At 38.3% G+C, this 27069-nt stretch overlaps 1 protein-coding gene across 5 annotated transcripts in view; it reads right to left on the reverse strand.

Annotated features, from left to right (window-relative positions):
* Nucleotides 1-27069, reverse strand: part of NR3C2 (nuclear receptor subfamily 3 group C member 2) — a 178097-nt gene that overhangs the window by 40281 nt on the left and 110747 nt on the right. For all 5 annotated transcript variants that reach the window (XM_044430784.1, XM_044430783.1, XM_044430787.1 and 2 more), the window contains one exon: nucleotides 9398-9514. In XM_044430784.1, coding sequence (XP_044286719.1) covers nucleotides 9398-9514 — 117 coding nt within the window. The remainder of the gene's footprint in view (nucleotides 1-9397; nucleotides 9515-27069) is intronic.

Consider the following 27069-nt stretch of genomic DNA (forward strand, 5'->3'; position numbering starts at 1 on the left):
AGAGAGAGAGAGAGAGAGAGAGAGAGAGAGAGAGAGAGAGAGAGAGCGAGAGCGAGCGCGCGCGAGCATGCGTGCTTGCATGCTATTGCATCTATTTTTTCTATTTTGGTTCTATCAAATTCTGTTAATTTATTCACAGGGTTTATTATTATTGATCTTTTGTGTTATGAATGTCATATTGTGTTTTGTATTGTCCTATCTTGCTTGGATTTTAAGATGCTGTAAGCTTCCCAGAGAGCCTACGCTAGTGGGGCGACATATAAACTGAATGAATGAATAAATTAATGAACGAATAACATAGAAAAGACAGACAAGCTGCAGATTTTTAACTTAGGCTATTGCTTTAAAAGATGGATTCTCTAAACATTATTACCCCTGTTTCAAAGTCCTACTTCCTCTTGGTTTTATGAAGCACATTGCTCAAGTGAGCTGGGAAGGTGCTTCTGCATCCACAGGCTTCTTGTGCTTTCATGTGCTGATCAAAGTTGTTGGATTTGATTATATGTAGCCGGATTTTCTTAACCCACAAAACCTTAATCACAAATATAATTTTGCCATAATGGTGTTAGTGAACATGGGCATATAGTGTTGTGTGGTTGAAATCAAAAGGATAGTAGCTATCAGTACACCTTTACAGTCATACACAGAGGCAGATATAAGGCCAATTCACAAACTGGATAATTTAGTTGCAGGAATAGTCACCTGACAGCAATGATCCATATCCCTGTGAATGAGTTCAATACAAATCAAAATATCCTTCCACTAGGAAAGAACAACTGCCATACAGAAAGTCACAATCTCCCCAAAATTTGCGTGAGGCACCAAGAGAAGATTTGGGCTACAGACAGGTGCCTTGCAGCAATTTAGTTTTTTATATAAACTTGAAAGCACCCATGCCTATTTTTTTACTTTGTTCCCTACCTGCACGGCAAATAAGTTTATATTCCATAAGATGTCAAGCAGTTCAATAAGTAGGTGCATATTTTTATCCAGATTCACATGTGCTCTTAATATTTTTTTAAAAGAATCTGTAGGTAGGTTTGATTTTGGTAGGATAGCATGTTTTTAAATTACTTATCTCCCATCCTCTCGAAATGAGTGGATCCTGCTTTCCTCCCTTTGAAAATATTATATCTTGACAGTCACATGTAACAAAAAGACAATTATTTTTCTTTGTTTTTCTTGCCAGGTTGCAGCTTAATTGGCTTTACTTGCTTGTACTGCAGCTAGACACACTAGATCGAATATGAATCTTCTAAAGACTGTATGTTCGCATTTTAAAGGAGTGTCTCATATACTTTTAAGGTGTGTTTCATATATTTATTCTTAAGAGCTTATGGCTACAGTGTAGAGAAATATATTTATAAAGTAAGCCCCTCAGGGCAAAGATTTATCTTCTGGTTCTTTGCAAAATGCTATATGCATTTATGACATATATCTATATCAATATACATATAAACATACAGAAAAAGAGAGAGAAACAAGTAAAATAAGAGCCAAACAGGTTTCTACTGATTGTTTAGCATATCACTGAGTTAGTGCTCTACTTACCCTACTGTAAGTATGCATAGTTCTGAGTTGGATCAGGACCCCCACACATGGGGAAGGGAAGTAGAAACAAATGAAAAGCCTCTAATTATGTCAATGACGTTATTTTCCTTTTAATTCTGTTATATGGTGTTGAGGGGAGAGTTTAATACCTCACTACTGTTCCCACTCTGAAGTGAGGCTTCAATTAGAGTAAGGAAAGAACAACTTTAGCAACAGTTTCAGCAATTGGGTGGTAGAGAAATATAATAAAACAAACATGCTACATGCTTTGGATCCACTCTACTACTTTCCCTTCCAATCAGTAGCATCAAAACTTCCTTAAGCACCCTCAGAATAAATGGTTCCAATCCTTAGCATTGCCAATGCACAGGCTGCTCAGAGAAGTCATTAACAAGAACAATGTCTCTGTTTGGACAATTTCATTGATCTTCAAGAGTTAAAACCAATTTAGAAGGAAACGTATTCACGATTCCAAGTTTCAAAACATTCTGGCTACTAAGAATTTGGCAGTAAATCAGTATTCTAGAACAGTGATATTTTTTTCCTAGAAAGTACTACGTTGATAAACACGGGTGGCTTTGGACAAATCACTTTCAAACTGAATCAACCTATTCCCACCACCCTGGTCAAATGAAACTCCCTAAACTTACTGGAGTGAGAAGCTACAATGTACTTTTTTTGTTGTTGTTAGTCACAAAGTCGTGTCCAACCCATTGCGACCCCATGGACAACATTCCTCCAGGCCTTCCTGTCCTCCACCATCCCCCGGAGTCCACTCAAGCTCACACCAACTGCTTCAGTGACTCCATCTAGCCACCTTGTTCTCTGCCATCCCCTTCTTCTTTTGCCATCTATTGTGCCCAGCATTAGGCTCTTCTCCAGGGAGTTCTTCCTTCTCATTAGGTGGCCAAAGTATTTGAGTTTCATCTTCAGGATCTGGCCTTCTAAAGAACAGTCAGGGTTGATCTCCTCTATGACTGACCAGTTTGATCGCCTTGCGGTCCAAGGGACTCGCAGGAGTCTCCTCCAGCACCACAATTCAAAGGCCTCAATTCTTTGGTGCTCAGCCTTCCTTATGGTCCAGCTTTCACAGCCCCCATGATGATAAGGACATCATTTTTGGGTGTTAATTCTAGAAGGTGTTGTAGGCCTTCATAGAACTGGTCACCTTCAGCCTCTTCAGCACCAGTGGTTGGGGCATAGACTTAGACTATTGTGATGCTGAATGGTTTGCCTTGGATTCGAACTGAGATCATTCTGTCATTTTGGAGATTGTATCCCAGTACTGCTTTTCCTACTCTTTTATTGACTATGAAGGCTACTCCATTTCTTCTGAGGGATTCTTGCTCGCAGTAGTATACCTGATGATCATCTGAATTAAATTCACCCATTCCTATCCATTTTAGTTCACTGATCCCTAAGATGTCGATGTTCAGTCTTGTCATCTCTTGTTTGACCACATCCAGCTTGCCTTGATTCATGGATCTTACATTCCAGGTTCCTATGGAGTACAGATCTTTGCAGCATCAGACTTTCCTTTCACCACCAGATACATCGGTAACTGAGTGTCCTTTCAGCTTTGACCCAGTTGCTTCATTCTTTCTGGTGCTACTAGTACTAGCCCTCTGCTCTTCCCCAGTAGCATATTGGACACCTTCCGACCTGAAGGGCTCATCTTCCGGCGTCATATCTTTTTGCCTTTTGGTACTGTCCATGAGGTTTTCATGGCAAAGATACTGGAGTGGGTTGCCATTTGCTTCTCCAGTGGATCACGTTTTGTCAGAGCTCTCTGCTATGACCTGTCCATCTTGGGTGGCCCTGCACGGCATAGCTCATAGCTTCATTGAGCTACGCAAGCCCCTTCGCCACGACAAGGCAGTGATCCATGAAGGAGACAATGTATTACATTGTCAGAATTGCAACTTCCGAAGTCAGGCAAGGACAAATTCTATCTCCAAAGAGGACAGTCTGTCAAGAGAATCACAAAGCTATGCCAAGTTACCTATCACCTCAGTGAATCTTCAATTGAGATTTTGGATGGTGAGAATTTCAGGGATACTATATTCATTCTGTGACACAAGCTTAATCAAGCATACATACATTCTAGAGCCTGATATATTTGCATTGTTGGAAACTGTGAAATATGCAAACGTATGTCTGCAAAGATATTCATCTACAGAATGATAAATATCTATTCTTTTTCAATGCTTCTCAAACACAGTGCCAGATTTTTAAAGATTTATTGCATTTGTTTATTCACAGCACACAGTGTGAATGTCAATACTGTTTTAAAAGACAATTAACTTAATGAAGATTGAAGAGCCCTGGAAATATCTTCAATATTTGCATCCAAAGAAACTTACCCCTACTCCCTTTCATCCTGTGAAATACAACCAGCTCAAATTTGATTTCTATTCCATGCTACCACTATAAGATTCAGCCAAACTGTCTCCCCAGTTTTTTTCCTGTTATTTTTACAGGAATTAACTACAAAACATCAACAAATCCATGGTTCTTAGAAAACTGGAAATAAACCACTGTTTGCGTATATTAGCTGCACTAGTTCACATCTGTAAATGAGTCTGCTTGTGTCCAAAGGCTTTTAAAATGCCTGATGGTAATAGTTGTTTCTAGCATAACAGACTATAATTTTAGCCAGATCCATTTGGACATATTCATATGTGCATGTTCTTCTTGAGGAATATCTGTTTTTACAAATGTACAAGACAAACTATAGGATTCCTTTATGGTTACACACCAAATTCCTGATTTTGATCTAATAAACACAAACATACAATTCTGTACACATAAAAGTACTACTAATTCAAAGCAAAACTAAATGCAGAAATCAACACTTAGGCTATCTTGCACAAAGGAAATGTAGAAAGTTGGTATCAGAAACTGGTGTGTCTGCAAGGCCATAATCATGTAGGATACCTCCATGCATCTTACTGAAGTTTTGCTGGAATAAAGGCAGCTAAAAACTGATAATGTCCAATGGGTTTTTATGCCTCTATTAAGATGGAGTGGACATTTTTAAGTAAAGCAGATTGGATAATTCTTTTCTGCAAAATCACGTTGGGTACAGCCAAGTGATAAGGTACAAACTTGGAGGGTAAAGTGAAGATTACATTAGTGAAACTGAGAAATGGCAAGAAGAGCTTTGAAGCTGGGCTTTCTGAAGAATGACTTCTGAAGATGCTATGAAAAAATGAGAAGCAGTGTGAGGGGAAAGAATATTGTGAAAAACAGACTGATTTTATTAACTACAGTAAAACTTGTTTTGTTGGATATAGCAATAGGTAGGAGAGGACTCGTGGACTCTAGAAACATCTGGTGGGCTGGGGAGTAACTTCTCTCTACCACCTCAGCAGTTTCTCACTATAAGGAATTCCGTATACCATGGCACAGAAAGCCAACTTTCACTGCCAGAAGCCAAGAGCCTGTTTTATTCCTGTTCACAATACTAGAATGAGGAACACCCAGTGGAGCTGAAAGATAAACTGAAGCACTTGTTCAGGCAAAATATTTGCTTCTACAACAAGTAGTTATGGCTGGCAGTGTGAATAGCTTTCAAAGGGCATTAGAACAAATCATGGAGAATAAGGTTAATCATGATAGCTATATATTTTGTCCAGTATCAGAAGCAGCCTAGCTGACAATACCAGTTGCTGAGGAAGACAAACACGAGAGGACTTCTGCATTCATTTCCTTCTTGCTGGCTTCCCATAAGTAGGTATATGTGAGAAATCCAAATGGAGGGGTGATGAAAAGTCAATGGATTTTCATGATTCACCCTCCTCCAATTCCAATTTGTTAGCTTGTACTGACTTGTTGTGTTGCAAGTTGAGCCAGCTGGTGGATTTCCATCTTTACGACAGACCACGATTTGCACATTTTTAACCTGCTAATGAAATTTTCACAAACAAGCACATACTAAAAACCATGTGGTTCTGGTGTGATTTGCACAAACCAACCAACTTTATACAAATCCTGTTCTAGTCATGTGGTTTTTAGGTGCTTATTTTCACAATTTCATTAGCAGTTAAAATATGCAAAACATTGTCCATCATACAGGCAGGCAACCATAAAAAAATAACAACTGCACACACTTCATCAGATCAGAATCAGGGGCTGGATTTTGGTACATCCCTGCCCACAGGCATCTGGCATCAGCACAGAAAACAGGATTCTGATGCCGGAGGGCCTCTTCTTGTGTCCTCAAACCATAGCATACCAGCTTTTGATACAGTTCTTATACTGTAAGCACAATAAGACAGAAGGGAAGTGCAGGGAAGAGAAGTACTGGGGCAACAAGTAAGGTAGATCACTTTTTGATTTTGTTGGTAAAGAGCTGTCAGAAATTAACAGAAGCTGCTAGGCCTTCTTGGAACTGTCTAATTCAATAATTATATCATTGTAAAGGTTTCCAGTTGGGAAGTTCCATGCAACCTCATATGGACTGGACCCGATATTATTCTCTCCAGCCTGTAACTTAAAGGAGTGTGCTAAGAATGGCCCAAAAGAAATATCTGGCTGAACTGGCCTGAACTGTTTAAGTCTCTGCTTCTGTGATACACTGCTGGGGAGGACCAGCTCCTGACTCATTTCTAAAGGTATCAGGAAGGAAATTTACATGGAAGTGAAGGGTAGGAAAAATATAATAAAATTTGGAATAAGTTCCCATCATGTTCTAGAGTTTGGTGAGGATACATTGCAACATAAGAAAAAAAAGTAAGTGGCTAAAGAGTTAAAATTGCATAGATATGCAATCCTGCACTGATCCTGCACTGCTTCCCTAAATATGTTCAGACCAGAACTCAAGCAAACTACCAGGGAAGGAGGGAACTGTAAACACAAGCTGGTTACTAATATAGTCCCTCTGTATAGATCCTTGGTATTAAAACTAGTTTCGAATACATTTATTTTCCTTTCTGATGTACTTTTCACAGGCATTCTAGAGAAATATGTGTGGCAAGCTGGGATGGCTGATTCCAGATGGGCATATAAGCCGGGGAAATTGCAACAACAGGGTGGGTCAAGGCAGACATGGTTGTACCTGGGCAAAGAAACAAAACACAGAGCATGCTATTGCAGACCTGGATGATGAGCAGTAACTTACAGGAAAGAATAAAGCACTTAGTGAATAGTCACCAACTCAATTGCTGATAGTAGTTTGGATTTACTTGCAGCTCTCTCTTCCAAACACAGACAGCTGCTACTTCATTTATGAAAACTGGCAAGATCATGGCCTAGGTCAGAGGTCGGGAACCTTAAACATTCAAAGACCCATTTGGACCCATTCCCCACAGAAAAGAAAACACCGGGAGCCACAAAACCCTTCTGACATCTAAAATGAAGATAACACTTCATTTATTGATGCATATATCATTTTTTATCAAAAAACCCCCAGACTGGTAAACCAGTCCCATCAGCAGTGAAAGCAAATGAATCTGCCCATGTACCATTAAATGTTCTGTTTTTTTCTGAAACTACCAGGGGTCAAAAAGCTCAATAAATCGCATGCTGGGGGGTGTCGCACATTGGTGGTTGTGACACGTATTGTGAGCGACAGAGAGCTGCAGCAGAGAGATGAAAGAGCCACATGCAGCTCTGGAGCCGCGGGTTGCTGACCCCTGGCCTAGGTAATCTAGCTTCAGGCTGCAGGGACTCCCCAGTTACATTAAGATAATACTCTAAATTACAATATAAAAGTTAAATAAGTGAATCAGTGTTTTTGGTTTTGTTTTTTGTTCATTTAGAGGTGAAACCTTATACACTCCAAAATCGTCTTCCATGTCCAGAAAATCTTTATAGGTTCACTATAATTTAGTAATCTGTACCTCACATTAGGTGCAGTGCAACTGAAAGGCAAAAATAAAACTGTTACCAAGCCACCCACCAGCTGTGAAAAACATAGAATATCTGGATTAATTTATTTGAAATTAATAAATAAAAGATATGTCCATCTGATATATTAATTCTTGTCTTTTTCTGTTACAATTAATGCTTAAATCAATTAGATACAATTTTCACAGTGGGCTATATAACACATCTTTCAATCAGACTGGCTGATTATTTTTTTCCTATAGGATTCCATTTTATTAATGGCAATGAAATGTTCTGTTAAGTTTCAATAATTGCACACAAATTACTTCCTAAATGCAGAAATGTTAGCATATCCCAATGAGCAACATGGTAACATAAGCTGCATGGATTCACCAGGTTTACAATTCAGTAGAACTAATTAAAAAACCAGGCACAGACTATTTCATAAAATAGAATAGGAACAGGACACACTTTAGAACTAAACCATACATTTCTGTGAATCACTGAAATATTTTGGTTGCTTTCCTGGCCTACATCATACTTAAAACCTGTAAAAGTTAAGAGCTTCAATTTCTTTGTTATTCTTTACCTTACCTTCATTTCTCTGGCAGTGTCACCTAATATATGCAGCCTCAGCCAATCCTCCTGCTAACTTTACTAGAATAACTGTTTTCCACCTGAACAGAGACTACTGCACCTTTGCTTCAGCCTTTTGTGCCTGTTCCTTCAGCATCCAGCCTTCAGCTTCAGCTAACCCTCAGTACTCTCAAAGGCACTATCCCTAGTTTTCATCTTAACTTTGGCCTTTCTTCCAGCTATGTTCTGACTGTGGCCTTCACTTTTCTTTCCTCCCCCTCTTTTCCTCTGTTTCTTTTCAGCTTCTTTTCTACTCTCTGATCATAATTACTTTGCTCACAATTTAAACCAGCCACAGCTTCTTACTAAGCATTCCTGAGTATGTTCACAATAAACAGAGGAAGAAGATGAGAGCAAACAAACAGCCAGAAATGCATTCTCCTTCTGTGAACATTGAGGGCATTCTGGAAGTTAGAAACAGCAATTGCTGTTTTAAAACCATTTTAAGCCACCATTGACAACTTTTCTGAGTTGTCAGATTGCAAGCACAGCTAAGAGCAGTGGGACATGTGCACTGCCTGGGCCACATATAAACATGCTCCCGTTGCCTTGATATACTGTAGTATGTAACTTTGCCAAGTAGAATTTTCAATGTATTTGTATGTAATTTTACTTGATTAAGATATAATGAAAATGTATCGAACACATGTATCCTGGCAGTTCTATTTTTATTGTAAAACCTAGTTTCTTTCCCCTGCAGAGGGATATGCAGAAGACAGTGAAAATGGATGCCACAAATATGAAGAGGTCACAACAGAAATATGACAGAGTTAAATGGGGATTTCATACATCAAACAATCCTGATTTCACACCATTTTTTCCACTGGGAAATATTTTGGCCCAACTCTACTAGAAATGCTACATTCATGAGAGAATTGGTAGGAAATAGGCCTTCATTTGTGTATAAATAAATAATACTCGTCTAAATTACATAATGTAATAGTACATTTAATTTTTTAAAACTTCTACTTTTCCTGTAATTATTTTTTTTTACTAGGCTAGAAATTAACAGGAAATCTGGCAGATAACATGAAGCTTGAACTTTCCTTTGGTTGAATCTATTTTGATATTTCTTTTAGAATGTTCCCACAGTACCACCAGGAAAAAAAAAGCCTGCACAACTCCCAAAGCTTTAATCCTCTTAGCTGTGTGAAACTCTGCTAAAATTACTGTCATCATCTAACACCCACCTTACTTATTCTGAGCTATAAAATACATATTTCAAAAAACCTAGAATAACAATAGGGATTTAGTAGCTTTTGTATAATACTTCTTTCTGACTTTGAGCAATTCAAGATAAAAGTTATGAGATCATTCAACTAATATCAGTTTAAGAAAACAGTTTTTGCCCAGTGAAAATATCTATTAATGGTACACTTACCTCCCAAATTCATTCCCGCTTGAAGACATTTCTGTAATCGGCAAGCTGGACAGTTTTTCCTTCTAATCTTATCAATTATACAGTCATTCCGCCCTGCACACAAATAATTGTGCTGCCCTGCATTGACAAAAGACATGAAGAAATGGCAGGTTACAGTCTACTATTTACAGGAAAATATACTATCCTAAGTCCAGATTCATAACTATACACATTGAAGTTTACCATCTGATTACATCTTTTGAATAACTTGAACCAGCCAGAGAATCTGCGGTAGCTCATGGCATTGTTGTTGTTGTTGTTGTTGTTGTTGTTGTTATTATTATTATTCATAAAACACAAGAAAGGAAATTAAAATAAGTAAAACAGAGACACGGAACATAAAATCCTTTAATTGTTAGATACAAACTTCTAGAAAGGTAGCCATATTAGCCTCTTGTACCAAAACTACCATACAGACTAACAAATCTGTTCTACCATACTACTACTACGATGACGTTGTATTTATATGCCACCCTTTTTCCTCCTGTGAGGAAGCCAAGGTGACTTACATAGTTCCTTTTCACTCTATTTTCATCCTCACAACAAGCCTGTGAGATAGGTTAGGCTGAGAGTCTGTGACTGGCCCAATGTCACCCAGTGAGCTTCATGGCTAAGTGAGGACTAGGAGCCAGATATCCCCAGTCTCCGGTCTAATTCTCCAACCACCACACCTCACTGGATCTCAATACAAATGTAGTATGGCATGAATTATTTGGATTACGGTTCAGGTGTGTACATTGTTATTTTGAATGAGTAGCTATAATATGCACATGGGTAAAAGGAGAGGCAGATGGAAAACATAGCTTTTAAAATACGAAGATGTGCAAAGTACAGCATCAAATGCAAGCACAATGAACATTCGGACAAGCCATAATTACGGTTAATGCATTCATTTTAGCTTTGCTATGTAAGTTAACACTTGGAATGGGACTGGAAGCTATGGTTGGTATTCAACACAAAACCAACAGGCAAAGTACAAATTCAACTATGCAGATGCTCTTGGTTAGCCCCAGAATTCAACTAGTGCAAGTCCACTTACCACATGCCTGAACATGGATGCCTGCAGTGTGTGTGTGTGGGGGGGGGGGGGGTTTCACCAATTCTTCCCTCTTTTTCTTGTCCCCTTTGAAAATAATTGTTCAGAGGGATGGGAGACCATCCAAAACAATGCGGGAAGTGGTTTGGGGGTACTGAAAGGGGACTGATAGAAATTGCTGTTTCTCCTTTCCTCTACCTATGTGCCTTTCTTTTGTGCAAGTACACTGGATCTTACCATCTGGTATATTCTGATTTGGTCCAAACTGCCTGATTACCAAGAAAATAAAGCTTTGTGTGTGTCATAGCTCACTCAAAGTATTTATTCATTCTGCAGATCAGTGAGTCTTGGAGTTTGGAATACGTTTAAAAGTTCCAACCGCCTAGTCTTGACAAAGATACAATACTGAAAAAAGGACAAGTGAAGAACAAGTAAAATATTAATGGCTCAGAGCACTTTGTCTACTTCAAGGCTAAAGCAGTTGGGGCTTTTTGCTATTAGTGAAGGGATTCTATGAATGACAGAGGTGTCTAAAATTATCTGGAGGAAGTAGATACAGATTTTCAAAAGTTCTGCCTTTTTAATATTAGTAGTATGTAGAATTACTCAATGAAACTGATTGGCTGTAGATTTGAAAGTGACAAAAAACACACAGCATACTGTCCCTGTTCGGATGCATGCCATAATTGAGCACAATTCTACATTCATTCTAACATTTTTTCAAATGACTTATAAAAACGTATGGACATAAGCAAAGTTAGTAACAACAAAAAGAATGATTGCTGCCCATAGTAGAAACTGTAGTAAGATTAAGATAATTATCCTTTCTGTGTGCTTTCTTAAGAATATTATTCAAAGAGAAACCTTTCATGGGCACTGACTGTGATATGCTGGTCTAAATCAAACTATTATATCAATTATATGTTGGATCTTCAAGGCCTCAAAGATATATAATGAGACTTAGATATGACAGGCCATGTGCTGTTCTAACACACCAGGGACTGAAGCCTTTTGTCAAGAGTTTTTCAAAAATACATTTCACTGTTAAGTTTTTAAAAGTTCCTTGAATCCTCTTTTCAAAAATACATATGTATGCTAGATATAGCTTTTCTTTAAAATGTCACATAGATATGTCTGCTGACAAGATCTTTAAGTGGCACTTCAGTTCTATAGGGCAAATTTACATTTTGTTGGTTGAAGAATATTCCAAGCATATATTAACATGCATTTTACAGTACTTATCAAATTATGATCTTTTCAAGGGTGACATAAAGACATATGATGGAGAGAAGTATCCCTTAAAGCAACTTATTCTTCTGCCAAGTTATACATACAAGGAAACTCATCTTAAAATTAATTAGTGTCCAATACCATGCAACATTTGGTAATGTACAGGAATACTAGCAGTTGATTTCCCGAAGTGTCATGTCACAGCAAGCTCATTTAAATTATTTAACTTTGCAGCTGCAGAACAATTAGAACAGAGGTCAGTAACTGGCAGTCATCAAGCCTAATCTAGCTCCACTCAGGGAAACCTCCCAGCATCTCCATTACCTATCCCCCCTCTCTCCTCCTCCTTAAATGGCCTGGAGGATGTGGGAGGGAGCAATGTAAGTCACCTCTTCTCTCTCTCTCTCTCCCCCTCCCGCCCCTCTGCCCTCTTTTTCCAGGGACTGGGGACAGGAGCAGGGTAGGCAATGGTTCATTTTCTTTCTCTCATACTACTTTCTTCCTCTTTTCTTCTTCCCTCAGGAATCAAGCCTGCAATGGGTCCTGAACTGGTGACCCAGGATCGGCCCACATCCCAACTTCCAGTTCTGGCTAGCAGGGCGACCAGCCACAGTAACCAAGGAAACATCCTTCCTGTTTACATTTTTAGTTACTCATCCTGTCTTACAGATGTTTAACCCAGAATCAGTTCTTTCCACTTCTTATGAGAAAGGAGCATAGAAGGTAGAAAGACAGTATTATCTTAATTTGTATCATTCATCATTGTTATATCTTCCAATAGCTGATGCTTTTGGGCAGTTTTTCAAGAGTTCCTAAAAAAACAATTGATGATCAGCTTTAACACCCAACAAATGATGAGAGAGAAATGTTTGCTTCTGTTTATCAATATGTTTACCAGGACTCTCCCACAGTATTTCATGCCATCTAAGAATGTTTCAACTGATCAACAATTAGTGCAATTCAGAGGGCAGATGTGAAATAGACTATACACCATCCAATCTGTGAAGATGGCACAAAAACTGGGCAACGTTACAATTCCAAATCATCATATGTTTATGATATAGTCATATATATGGAAAAGAAAGAAGGTGTTACAGCAATAAAAAACCTATGCCACAAAATAGATGAGAAACTAACAATGCATTTACAGGGTTCTGGACAGAATGTAACAACTGATAATTTCTTTAACAGTGTATCACTAGCCAGGGATTAGCTAAGAAAAACCTGGCTCTAGTCAGGAAAATGAACAAACCAGAAATTTCACCCATATTTCCCTGCCCATGAATCCAAAAATGGAACAGCAGAAGCAGCTTTAGTTTTCAAGATTTGACATTTGTAGACGGTATGATAAAGGAAGTACAATTAATTCTATTTTGTTCAATGCATAATGATTAGTTAACTTAGCCCAGAATCCCAAGTCCCAGATAATTTTTTATTGCACTACAGTAAAAGCTAGCACAGGCAGCTATAACAATGGACATGGCCTGCCTACACTGTTTGCAAGCTGAAAACACATGATCCCCATGATCTCTCTCACAGATCAAGGTCTAGACTTGATCAAACCTTGCTGGAGTCTGCATAAAAGCCAACTTTGTATCAAGACAGTCTTCCTCATTGGCAAGGCCTGCACTGCTAACAGCTAAAAAAGAGAACAATGTCATCTCTGTAGCTGAAGCAATGACAGAATACAATGGCAATAATATAACCATCTTGTCCAAACTACTCATGCAAATGTGATAAATCTGCAAAAGCTGTTGAGGTAGTGCGACTGCAAGGTCTGTAAAATTTGCTGTTGTTACCAGGAACTTACATTTTGTAAGTACTGCACTATTAACATTGTACAACAGTTATGCTTTATGCATGTTAGTGGTACATTTTTAATGTTTAAAAATGATAGTGTCAGTTAGACCCTACATATGGTTCACTTAGATTTTTGTATTTGCAGTGGGCCACATTTGTATTATGTGGTATTGTGGATCTGAATGACTTACGTACAATTAAATGTTTCACTGGAAAAGCGAACTTGCTTAAAAAATAGCTTCTACTGGAAGGCATGATCTTTTTTTCACTTGCCAATGGCGTCATGCTTAGTAACTCTGAGCAGGAATTGTATTTCTACAGCTTTCCTGGGATAGATATCTGATATCAATCTAAGTTTGATACGGACAATGTTTCTTTCAATACAGGGTTAAATCAGGAACTAGATGTCTGCCACAGCTTGCAATCAACAGCCTAATCTTCTCCCCACAGTGCCTCCAGGATATCGCCTGGGGGACTGAGAGAGAAGAAAATGTCATCATCTTCCAAGCACTTCCATGTAAAAAACTGTGTGGGGTGGAAATTATGTAGTATCACTTGTCATGATGTGGGAACCCAGTCACTGTGTAGTTTATCCACAGCATGCATTGCCATGCCATCCAAACTCAACCTCTCTCTCCAAGAGCTCAGCCTGCTTGGCATTCATGTACTGGCTCCCTTGATGGTGGATTTTTAGAGATGGATCTGCTGGCCCAATGTTAGAGCTAGGCTTGGCAGCTGCAGTTGTTGGCCCAACCCAGAGGACAGCTGTTCTTCAGTGGTGCTCAGGTCAGGTATCTCCTCTGCTAGCACAACTGATTTATCAGCATTACTGCTGTACTTCCAAGTTATAACAGAGAGTTTTCCTATAACCAAAAGGCACAATCTACTGTTGTTCTTGTTTTGTATTTGGTATTATCTATAAGGCCCTGACCATATAACTATACTGTAGTATGTATAATTTCCAGAGACAAAACAACTAAGTCACTTGAAGTGTTGGGAATGCATCAGCCATGGCACCCCAGAATGGATGCTCAGCATTAAAATCGTTCTTTCTGATGATACCAATTCAGGGACATAATGCCTAATACATGCTTGCGTACCTACATTCATGATAATTCATCTTTACCCTAAGGAAACAGAAATCCATTCCCCAGATTGTTCTTTTTACTAACTCACAAAGGAATAAAACCAAGGCCAGATTCTCTCTCCACATTCATAAGCTTGCCTCATGCTCATAAATAAACATTATTAACAGCCTCTTGGCTACATTAACTTCACATACTTATTTTGGGTCTCATTTCACTTTTGAAACGGGCTGTTTTAATTATTTGCCCAGCGGAATGGAATGAAAATATGCTGTGGAAAATGAATGAGGAAAAGGCAGTTGGGAGGGGAGGGAGGATACATCTCTTCGAAATCTAGTTCACAAACAGGACTCCGTCCGCAGTGGAGAAACCTCCTCCTTCTCGCCTTAGCTCGGTGAAGCAGTTCTTACTGCTCCAGCACAGAATGATAATTTCACTTCAGCCTTTAATTTCTGCTCACCCAGCTGTGTGTGAAATGTAACTTTTCCTGGCAGCTTTCAAGTCACTACCTCTCATTCAAGTAAGTGCTATGATATCACCGCATACCTGCAATCTTCTAATGGGCAAACATGACTGCTAAAGAATATGTCGCTGCAATGGCATTACCTGAAGCCCAAGTCCATCCCTTCTCAGACCTGCTTGAAACATGTACAAAATATACACTACTCTATATCAAATAAAGATCTATGTTTCAATGCTCCACCTCTGAATTATTATTTTTATGGTTAAGTAAAATATTGACAAGATTTATTATTCAGTGCTTTTAAATCTTGTCATACATTGGACCAAACATGATGTCTATGAAGTTTTGAACTTTGTGTGTATTTTTTTCCTCACCAAACTCTGCATTGTAATTTTAAATGGCTCTTTCTTTTACAGCAGATTTTTTTTCTTTAGCAGTTGCCAACTGCCCAGCAACAGCAGCCTATGTTTGCACTCACTATTTTAGGCTACATCACATGTCAATTATGTAACCTTGTTTCACTGCTCTTGAACTGGTTTGAACAACCTGGGAAACAGATTAGAACAGGCCCTCAAAATTCTGCAATGCAAATTCAACTGCATACCCAAATCCTTACCACTCTCTAAAATACTGCATGTATGTTCAGTCTTTCTCCATAACTGGTTACTTATTATTAGAGCAGACTAAAACTTGTGATAATTAACTTTTCCAATTCTGCTTAAACCAGTGAACTCTGACTATGTAGTATCAGGAAACTAACAAATAAATAAATGATCCACATTGCTCAGGTTTATGTATAGAGCCTGTAATTTACAGAAGCTAGATCAAAGGTTTGCTGGTGGCTTCCTAGGACTTTTCAGAGTTGCTGAGCTACCAGTAGCTGGCAGTAGCACAAAGATTGAAAAGAATCAAAGCCCACAGGTAGGTCATGAACAAAAGGGTTTGTTAAAAAGAAAAAAAAGGATGAGAAACCAGTGACTTAATATGCCACAAGAAAAAAATACCAGTATCAGAAATGTCCATATATTTGCCTATTAAAAAGGAATGGTGTCCATATATTTGCCTATTAAAAAGGAATGGTGTTTCCAAATTGTCCTGAATTTCTGAATAAGTGTTAATGTCCATGCATACAAGCACCCTCCTCACACACTGCCAGTGATGACAGTCCTCATAGAGAAGTCCATATCCCTGAATGCGTCAATCTCATGTTGTAGTTGGCTCAGCAGAGAGCTAAACATTTGGTTTAATTTTGTTCACATCAAAGAAAAGGTCCATGCAGGAGCTCCTAGCTCTAACTGGTGGTCTTCCAGACTGTGAGTTAGATTTACCCCATTTATTTATATTAGACATTGCACAGTGGGGGTTCTGGGGCAGGGGGTCTAATGAGAGGGTACGTCCTTGACTGTGTCTGGCTGACTGGAAAGCCCTTATCTGTATTCCTTAGTTGAAAATTTCCTAGCTTTTCCACACTGTCAGAGCAAGCAATACCTTCTACTACAAAACATATAATTCTCAGCCAGAGATATCTAGGGATGATAGTATTAACTCCAACACATCTGGAAAGCACAAGTAGATTGAATTAGAGTTGTCATGCAGAATAACCCTCTTGGTTTTAAATTTATTTACAAGTAGTTTTAGCCCACCTTTAAGGTAAAGCTTTTTCAAAGTGGAGCCCATATAAAATTAAATAACTATATAGTCATACAAAATTAAGTAAAAGCAGAGCTTACTGATAAAAAAAGATGTACAAATAAAAGTTACCTAGAACAAGCAGCCCAAAGACTTATGCTAAGGCTAGCAAAAATAGGGGTGTCTTCAGAGTTTTCCTAAAGAGACCTGATAAACTCCATGGGAGCAGATTTCCAAAATGTGAAGCTACCCTTGGAAAGGCTTTCTCTCATGTACTCAGCAACAAACTGGTGGTGGGCAAGTGAAAGAAACCTTTGCTGGTAACCTCAGAATGTAGGCAGGCTGGTACAAGAAAAGGTAGTCCTTCCAGTAACTTGGCTCCAAGCAATTTAAGGCTTTAGAGATTAAAATCAGCTCCGTAAATTGAACTCAGAAAGGTACTGGCAGTCAGTGCAGCTGGTACAGTACAGACATCACATGAATCAATCACTCAGTCTCCACAAATATCTAGGGAGCTACATTCTATACCAGCTGAAGTTGCCAAACTACCTTTACAGGATCCTCATGTGCAGTGTACTGTAGCAGTCCAGGATGTTGCCAAAGCATCAATAGCTGAGGGAAGCATCTTCCTCTCCAGGGAGGAGTGTTGCAAATGTGTATCAGTCTAATATGGTAAACACTGCTCCTATCCTATGATCACCTGTCCTTTCCCAGTTAAGGTCAAAACTCTGCACTTCATCCTTTAGGAAGAGTGCAAGTCTGTCTAAGACTAGATGCACACTTGTTTGCATATGAGTCTGTTTCTTTACCCACAATACCTTTGTCTTGTCTTGTTCGTCCTCATCTATCCCAAAACACCCTTCAGGCACCAGTTCAAGCATTCAGTAGCAACCTTAGGTTAATTACATGGAAATAAGAGGTATAGCTGAGTGTTGGCACTTCAGCCCAAATTTCCAATCATGAAGGTGTTGAAAAGCATAGTGGACAGGAAAGAACTTTTTGCATTCCACAAATCAATGGCTCGCCTTTTTAAAAGATTCATCCTAAAAGATCTGGAGCCAAACAAATACTCTGCTTCCCATGCCCCACCTGATGTGATGACGCAGAAGCATGCCATAGTCAATGGTTTGTTCAGAAGAACCTTGGCACCCTTGTTTTCAATCATGGGAAGTCATCCTTTCCTGCTGATATATCTATTCCCTGATACCAGTAATGCTTCTGGTTTAAAACTATCAGCTTTAGGAGACTGCGATTCTGCCTGGATGTACATTTCTCTGGGGCCTTGCTCCAGGACCAACCTTGCAACAAAATTATCATTGTGACCATAATGTTTCAAAAGCATGTCAGAAAGAAATCATTTTCATAAATATTATTGCTGCAAACCTAGAGGTAACATATACACAGGTATCACCAACTAAATAGCCAAAGCTAAGACTAACCTAATATCGCAGGACAAGCCAAAGAGATATTTAAATCAAATTGTAGTAAGTACCCTGAAGCAAATATATTAGTCAACGTACCCATTGTAAGCCATCAGGGCACAATGTTCATATAACTTGATAAACATGACAAAACCTTCCTCTCAAGACCTGAACTTGTTCATACACTAAACTTCCCTACCATGTTTATATCTTCTCTACTCATGTTTACATCTTCTGATGCTTTCAAAACTAGCAAATTGACTAAAGCCTTATGGCACAATCCTACACATGACTGAACAGAGAAGCAGGCACCAGCCAGGCACAGAACTGCACCTGGGATTTTTCCCTTTGGTGCTCTATACAACAATTGTCTTCTATTATGAATTTCTTAGATTGCTTTTTCATTCATTTTAAAGTTATAAAGTTTCTGAAAAGACTGAGCAAATTTCCATAGTTCTTATGTGGGTTCCTAGTAGATTAAACCCTTTATTTCATCTTTCCTTACTGGCCTAGATTAGTTCCACTTCTCATTTTATCTTTAGTGTTCCTTCTGTTTTTTATCCATTATCTCTACTTTTCTCTTGTTCTACCTCTTACTTTAGTTTGAATATCTCTGCTGTTTCCTCCATCCATATATCATGGCTTCTTTTATTTTGTTGACTAAATGGACCTATTCTCAAGCAAATGGACAGCGGATTGCAGCCAAAGTATCTGTAACAACTGTGGGGAGGAGGGGGATCAGTTGTTCACAGTTTTAAAAGATACACTGCTTTAATTCCCTGCATTTCATATTTGTCTCCTTCTTACATTTCTGTGAAAACTGATGCTAAAAAATCTATTAGTCTAATTAAAAAGAAAAAAACGTTTAAACAATGTACTAAATGAATATGGTTCAAAGATCATTTCTCCCTGCAAATTAGGTATTTCCTATTAATTAGTATGCATATTGATTCACATCTGCAGTTTTCCTACTCTCCCTTCATCTCATATTTCCTATTTTCTTCTTCAGCAATGATTTCCATAGTCTCCCCAAGATACTATTCCTGCACATATCCATTTACAAAAGGCACATTTGTCCAACATCTCTACAAAGCAGAATAATATCATATTATCTGGAACACTTGCTAATGCATTCCTAGGGCAATTGGAAATGACATTCGCAACCATGGGTGCAGTAACTGCATGCAAAAATGGGGACAGGGTGCAGCAGAGCCCTCTCCCTCTGAAACCTAATCTGTGCATGCACACACAGAGGCATACATATAGGTAGCAAAATAAGATCTTGCGCATATCAACTTGCCAAGGTGTTCAGATCATCAAGTGAAGCGCTGCTATGAAATGGCTGGAAGTCAGCAAGATGGACTTTTCAATCAAGGCACCCTATTTGTGAACATGGACTTTTCAATCAAGGCTTGTCTGGCACCCACCTTTCATTTTCGGATGCCAGAAAAATCCTTTCGCTCTCCCAGGCAAAGTATGAACTTTTTTGGTTGACTGTTTTTAAACTGCTGATCTCGTTGCTTAACTATTATTGTGAAGGCAAGCAATTGATTAAAGATGATACATAAATGCAGTACATATTAAAAATAGGGCAAATGGAAAGTCTGTCTACATTCTTCATATTTCCAACCAGACCTCTTTTCCATGTTCTAAAAATGAACTGGACAGGACTGGATGGAGATTGTCCAGAATGGACTCAACACAGTCAGTGGTCAGGGGACATTTGCTGCTTCCCAGATGCTTCTATTCTATTTTATTTTTTCCTCTTGGACTATTTGACAATGCCTGTGCTCTAAATACCACGTCTAGGTTCCCACATTCTGTTTTCCACAGGGGACAACTAGTTGCCTTTGGAATGCCCACAAACAAGCCATGAGCGCAACTTCACCCCTTTTCACATTTCACAGCAACTATTATTCAAAGGCAGTGACTACCCCATTTTCTTCTTTGTCCCCATTTGTAAAAGATCTTATTGCAATGCCTTGTAAGAATGTTCATTTAAATTAATACCAAAGTAATTATGAATAATTGCCAGAAACCTCAGGACTTTGGATTTCCAATATAGTTATTATGGTTAACAAGACTACACTAATTAACACTTATAAGTGCCTTAGAAGATGTAACACTGTGTTATTCCCAAGAGACATATGTGAAAACGAATGCACGGGCTATATGCAGGAAAGAATAAAGTAACATTTATCCCTGTGTCATTCTTCAAAAGGCACTGGGTAACTTATGCTTTTATAAGGCCACGATATGTTTCAGTTTTTTTGGGGGGTGGAGAGGGTATTCCTCCTATTTTTGTCTTGATCATCTCCTACCTTATTGTCTCTTTCACTTTTTCTCACAGGGAGGTTCAAATCAAAACACACGTTAACTTTAAGCAACAAATGTACCCCTATATTCTACTTAGAAGAAAAGAGGAAATACTCTAAGCTACATAAACAGCACTACTGGAATGATATGCACAATCAGAGAATGAATGCTTGTATATATTAACAGTGAAATTTTGCTAAACAGGGCATGTTAAACTTTAACAAACAAAAGTAAATTGGTCAATTAAAGCATATTGCCTCTCCTACTTTATCTTTCACAGATCATACTTGCACATTCCATTAACTAATCATTATATAAGCACAATTGTTCTGTGTGCCTATCCTAATACACATTTTTATCTTCCTTCCTTCCTTCCCTCTGTCCCTCCCTCCAGCTTTTTATAAGTAGCTGTTTTGGTTTTCACAGCAGGTCTTGCAGATGACTTTTCTTTTTCTAAATGCATTTTTCAACATGCTCCAAAGATTTGTAATGTTTGTTCTACATTTAAATAGCATCAGTAAAATAAATTGATAAATGTTCCTATCTCAGCTTACCTCAATCTGGGTTTCATGTGATGGGAGTGGTAATACAAAACACTGAAAAGGCTGCTGTATTTGATAATCTTATTATTGATGGTTCTTTGGAGATAACAAATAAGATAACAATGGGTAATACAAGTGTAGCATTTGTTTTTGAGATCCAATAGTGCAATATTAGTGTGCTGGAAGTTACTTTCAAAACATATCTATTTTGCTTATTACCTAAGGAGACCTAATAATGAATTCTGCTTATTTAGGTTAACTTTATCAAGAGGGTTGACCTTATCTTGTTCCTTTGGTGGTTCTTTGAGACAGTGGGAGCAGGACAAAGATATAGAGGAGGATTTCTGTAGCATTTATAGTTTCTCCAGCCTATCTGAATTTTAACAGCCAAAATTAATCTGGAAAGCATCCACAAGACACCAATATTAGTTATCAGCCAGTAACTCCACTGAAGCCGACTCAGGTGTTTGCATAGATTGCCCAGGCTGCCTGCACAGGTACCCTGCTTTCTACTGGAGCAACTCTCTCATGTGTAGGCACCTTTCCTCACATCAATGAGGGGCCACCTCCAGGGAGCACAAAGGAATGCATGCAGAGCTATCTTGACCAGTCTTTATCCATTATGATAGTGGGTATAGAAGGATGATTCTCTCCCTCAACTTTGACCATCGTAGAAGATATCATGACCAGGATTGAGAAGTAAAGCCGAGAAAAGAGAAAGTGAGTGCAATATCTTGAGCTTATGTCAATCCGGAGGCAATATTGCAGTATTTGATCTTATGACTGTACTTGCTCTATTGAACTGTTCTTATTGCTATTGCTATTCAACAAAGATTTGTGCTATAACTGAAAACTTTCACAATAAACTCTTAATAAGGGAACTTTCAGGGTGGGTGTGTTAAGATATCTTGAGTATGTACTATTTCAGACTATGCACACTTATAGCCACATGCATGCTTGAACAGTCCCATCTTCATTTCACTCTGCAGGTACAACAGATTGCACACATGGGATCATTCTTACATTAAAAGGAATAATACCAAAATCTTGGTTATGACATGGTAGCTCCATGACCTACCATGTCACCAATACCAGAACACCAGGGCCTCAGCCTCAGGATCCTGAATTTTCTACACAAAACTCATCAGCTTCACTGAATCACTAATTTGTTCTAGAACGAACTTCCATAACTGAGCAGCTCCACATGTTTGGGATACACTTCCCATCATTCTCAACATTTTGCCATGCTGGAGGGCAAAAGCATCTGGAGAGACCCAAGTTGGGAAAGGCTGCTGTACAGCAAAGATGTACAGGAATAGTAATACCTAATTATTCCACCCCCAAGTTCTATAAAATATATTCTAATTTTAAGAATGGTACTAAAATAATGATGGAATCCTTTTATTATTATTCCATCCAGGTGAAATTAGTTACAGCAACTAAGTTTGAAAATGCCACATACATTAATCAAACCAAAATTTAAAGCAAATGGAGTTTGTGTAAATGGTTTTTCCACTTTACTAAGTAGATTATAATGAAATGTAGTAAAATATTTTATACAGCTGATTAGTCTGTTCCCACTTATTTACACTCTGAAGCAGTGTGAGGTTTTCAAAACTGGAATGTAGCCAAACCTACATTCAAAAACAATTTAAAACCTGAGAGGCCATAATTTTTTTTTATGAAATTCACTACAGAAAAGATTCAAATAGTACCAAATAACTAGAAAACAAAGGGCCAAAACTGAGAAATGTAGAAATATAAGACATTACTCATCCACAAACAGAAGAAAATTACTTTGCTACAGTCCTGCACAGGAATGATTACATGACTTCAAGCACTGCTGGGCAAATGCACTAAACATTCCTTTAAAATGCAGGCAGAGGCAGCAATGAACAGGAGAAGTATCAAAATTCTGTTCATTGCAAATGAGCAGTGATCAATTTCTATAATTCAGATGGTCATTATTCTAAGAAAGCAAAATTTAGCATCCTAGTACAGAAAAACAGAATAATAGGATGCACTTTAATAATATTCACAATATAATATGAACAGTAAGAACAGTGGTCATAGAGCAATATTTAAGAAGAGATTTCCACACATTATCACTCAAGTCTGCATAGAAATTCTTGCACTGGGGATACAGCCTCCCCACACATGGAATTCTTTATTTCCCACCAGCAGATTGTGCACTAAAAGGGAAATAATATTTATTATTAGGACAGAAAACCAAGACAGAAAATTAAATAACAGCACAAGCCTACAGGGCATTTGATTAAAATATTTTCAGCTAGGCAAATCCATCCCCATCAAAGCTTGCTTCCACAGAGTGGGACAGGATGGCAACCAGGAAGTTCTTGGATTGAGCAGTTCCAAGACTTGTATCCACTCTGCCCTCTTCTGGTTTTTCTTATGAGATCTCAAGAGAGATGGTGTAGAGGAAAAGATCACATCTGCTCCTCTGCAGCCATAGCTTTGCCTACAGCTACAGAGAAGCAGATCATCATTGTCCCATGATTCCCTGTGTGTGAGCTATATATTGCTCTAACTATACAAAAATACTAAAATAAAATGCAAATAATAGCTATGAATGGTGATGAAAAGAAAGTTGGTATGTGTTTACATTTTATGTGGTTTTGCCTAGTGTGTGTGTTGTGAGTGTGTGTGTGTGCATGCGCACACACGTAGGGGAGTGACTTTAATGATTTTGGCTTTTATTCTTCACAGAAAATAGTATGAAACAGTTAATTATTTTGTAAAACATGCAATCATGCTCAATATGATCCATCCTTCCCAGGTCCATTATGGCATTCTAAACAATGATAGATATGTCAAGAAAAGTTTTCATATATCTCAACTGCCATAGATATTAGTAATATTATAAACATACTTTCTGTAAATAGACAAGTTACATGCATGGTTTGTAAGAACACAGACTTTTATCCTACGATGTCCTTCAGCCAGAAAAATGGACAGTGCTAGCAGATAGAACTCTTCTACCAGCCTGAAGAAGATTGGGGTCCCCTCTGGAACAGATTTAGAGGCTGCAAGGAAGAGGAGGGGGAAAGAAGCTCCTAATGCAAAAGAGGAGCTCACTCATATAATATTAGGTTAGGAAGTGGCATCAGAGGTGCAGAGTTGTATTGACACTCATATCTTCCAGGGCAAAAAGGAAAATACACCCAACATCTCTCTGGAGAAAGTAGGAAGGGAAAAAGAAATATGCACATTGTACAGATGTCATTCCTTTAGGAAATGAAGTGGGAATTCACAGGTTGCACAGTAGTATAAAGACTTCAGAAAGTACCACCTCCCTACTGATTTTGCATACTGCTTCTTTATCACAAAAATACATACATACATACATACATACATAAAAATCATGTGTAAGGTTTTATGTCTTCACTCTGGTGCACTTTTTCCCATGTGTCTAATGGAAGGCCAATTGTACAGGCAAATAAAAACATAGCATGTGTTCAGAGGAACATTGCACCACATTATGCCATATCTGTACAGCTAGCTATAACTGGAAGGTATGGCACTATGTGATTATGCAAAGGTATGCAACAAAGAAGTGTGCAGAAGATGAGCTGCTTATGCATTCAACAGTCTCAAAGCATTCTAGCTGCCATAGCCCCATATCAATAACCACAAACCTATATCCCTCTTAGAATATATTACAAGAATGGAATATGCTTGCCAAAATGTTGCTCCTGTAGAACTCGCTATATTGCGCCACGCAGAGGCCTCTATCTAGGCTGCTGTTATTTCTGTGGAAACAATCTGAGCCATGGGAGATGTACAGAACAACAATTACATGCAAACTGTTTGGTTGCATTCTGTATGCTGATGCATAAAAGACTGCTACGGAAATTTCTATTACCCTAAAATAAGAAGCAGAATTCAAATTATAAAGTGATCTGCCAAGCAGAGGGATCTGGTGAAATCTTTGTTCAGAATATTCCCGTGCCTTTCTCCTTTGAAATTCTCAATTTTGAAGGACACCTCCGTTAACAGATTATAGATTGACTTTATATGAAGTAATTTTGTATCTTGGGAAAGAAGTTTGAGATAGTTTTTAAAGAATCATAGGAAACTGAGAATCATATTCTCAGTTCATCATATTTGCTGTTGCATTCACCAAAGTGCATTCTAAGGGAAAGTCAGACATTTCAGCATGAAAGATTGTAGTACTGCAACATCATTCTCTAGAACTTAAGATAACAAAGAGGTCTCAATTCCAGAAGAATGTTGCTTCCTATCAGGATATCTCACTGACCCATTAAATCTACAGCTATTTATGATGCTACCATGTGCATGCTTTGTCCTGCAACTCCCAGCATTCTCCAGGGCTATCCAGGAAGTAAACCTACATAGGATCAAGCCCTTGATCTTGCAATAGGATTTGTTGAAAATTCTTTTCTAGCATAGTTGCTTGCACTTTAATTCAGTTAGGTAACTGGTTCCCTGGTAGACTTCACAGCTGCTACACCCTATTTAATATGGTATTTAAAGGTAGCTAAATATGGGAGGAAGTAAGAAAAAAAAATAAAGTTTCCGGTACCGAGGAATCAAGAATAAGAGTTGCACAAATTCCAAGCCAATGGTTAATATTTGCTATGTGAGAAATCTTTTTGACTTAGCAAAGAAGACGGGTGACCTCTATTTTCACTATTGCTGAGAAATGATCAGTTAACCTTCATAGTAAGTATAATGATTAATGTCTATTATGCAAACACAGTAGGAACAAAGCCAAACTCATGCCTGTAACACCTCTAAATGGGCATTAGTTAACTTCCAACAATACATTTAAAAAGATAATTAACCTTGATGTATGCTGTTAGTCATGGCTTTTTGTCTGATTATGTGAGTTTTGTTAAGGGATAGCAATACTGCCAACTTGCGGGGTAGCTGGACTTTGGTGTCTTTAAAAATGGCATGTGGGCAAATTTTAAACAGCTGAAATGATTGTTGTTGTTGTTGCTGTTGCCATGAAGCTTTTAATGCTAACAAAGCTCTCCTGGGGAAGGGGAGTGAAAAATCTGGCAGTGCTAATAGACAGAACTATTTTTATACAATCCTGAAAACAAGCAGCATAAACTGAATAAAATGATTGATCAATAAGTTCTGAGGGCTTAACCCTATTTCAGTGTTTGATTAAATTTTGAAATATTATTACAGGAAACCCCTTTACTTGGTAACACACACACACACAAGGAGGAAGATAAGAAATAGACAACTGTGCTTTGAAAAGCATTCCTGTAATAGGGCACAGTTATTAAGAAATGACTTATTAAATGAGATATGAGAGTAATGTTACATAAAATGGACTTTTGATAAATTTTAAAACCTTGAATCATCTTAATGAACTGTTGAAAATGTTGCTTGCTGAAACATCAGTTCTAACATACATTTAAAAAACAAATATGGTCCCTTCATTGCTTACATTTTAGTCACAGCCACTTCCAACATAAATAAATCTGCACAGTACTCATAACTTTGTGCATAAGCTTGCAGTTTTTTGTGCTCACAACTGATGATTTACAAGAATAGAGTTAGAAGAATCAAGGTACCATAGTCAGATGGTATGGGGTCGGATCTAGAAATAAGCATGTGAAGAGGCAATGCCCTTGCCCAGAGCAGCCTCTCCAAACCCATTATCTCCAGTGCTGCACAGGAGGCTAGTGATCCTGACAAATGGCTTAGACAGTTGGAATGGGGGTTGAAGGGAAAAGAGAGATTCATCAAAATTGGACAAAGGAATCTTCCATGAGCATAATGGGCCAGATACTGTGTTTCTGACAGTCCCGCTGCAAGCACGTTTACACCATAAATTTCAAAGTGTTAGAATAGGTGGTGGTGGTGGTTTTTTCATAAATGCCATGGTCTCCGAATGCTACTGAGGAAAGAGGAAATGCTTAATCTAAATAAATTAATAAAGTGGCAATGCTCACATTTGTACAAGAGCCGTAGCCAACTCCTATGAAAGGAAACTTGCTTACTTAATTTAAGGCTCAGTTTGGATCTAAGACAAGCCAGGGTTTTGCATTAAGAGAATAACCCCTTGATTAGCACACTTCCCCTTCTTCCTTCACAGCACCCTCTACTTTT

The sequence above is a fragment of the Varanus komodoensis genome, unplaced genomic scaffold, assembly GCF_004798865.1.
Source record: "Varanus komodoensis strain SLA01 unplaced genomic scaffold, ASM479886v1 scaffold21, whole genome shotgun sequence".
NCBI lineage: Eukaryota > Metazoa > Chordata > Lepidosauria > Squamata > Varanidae > Varanus > Varanus komodoensis.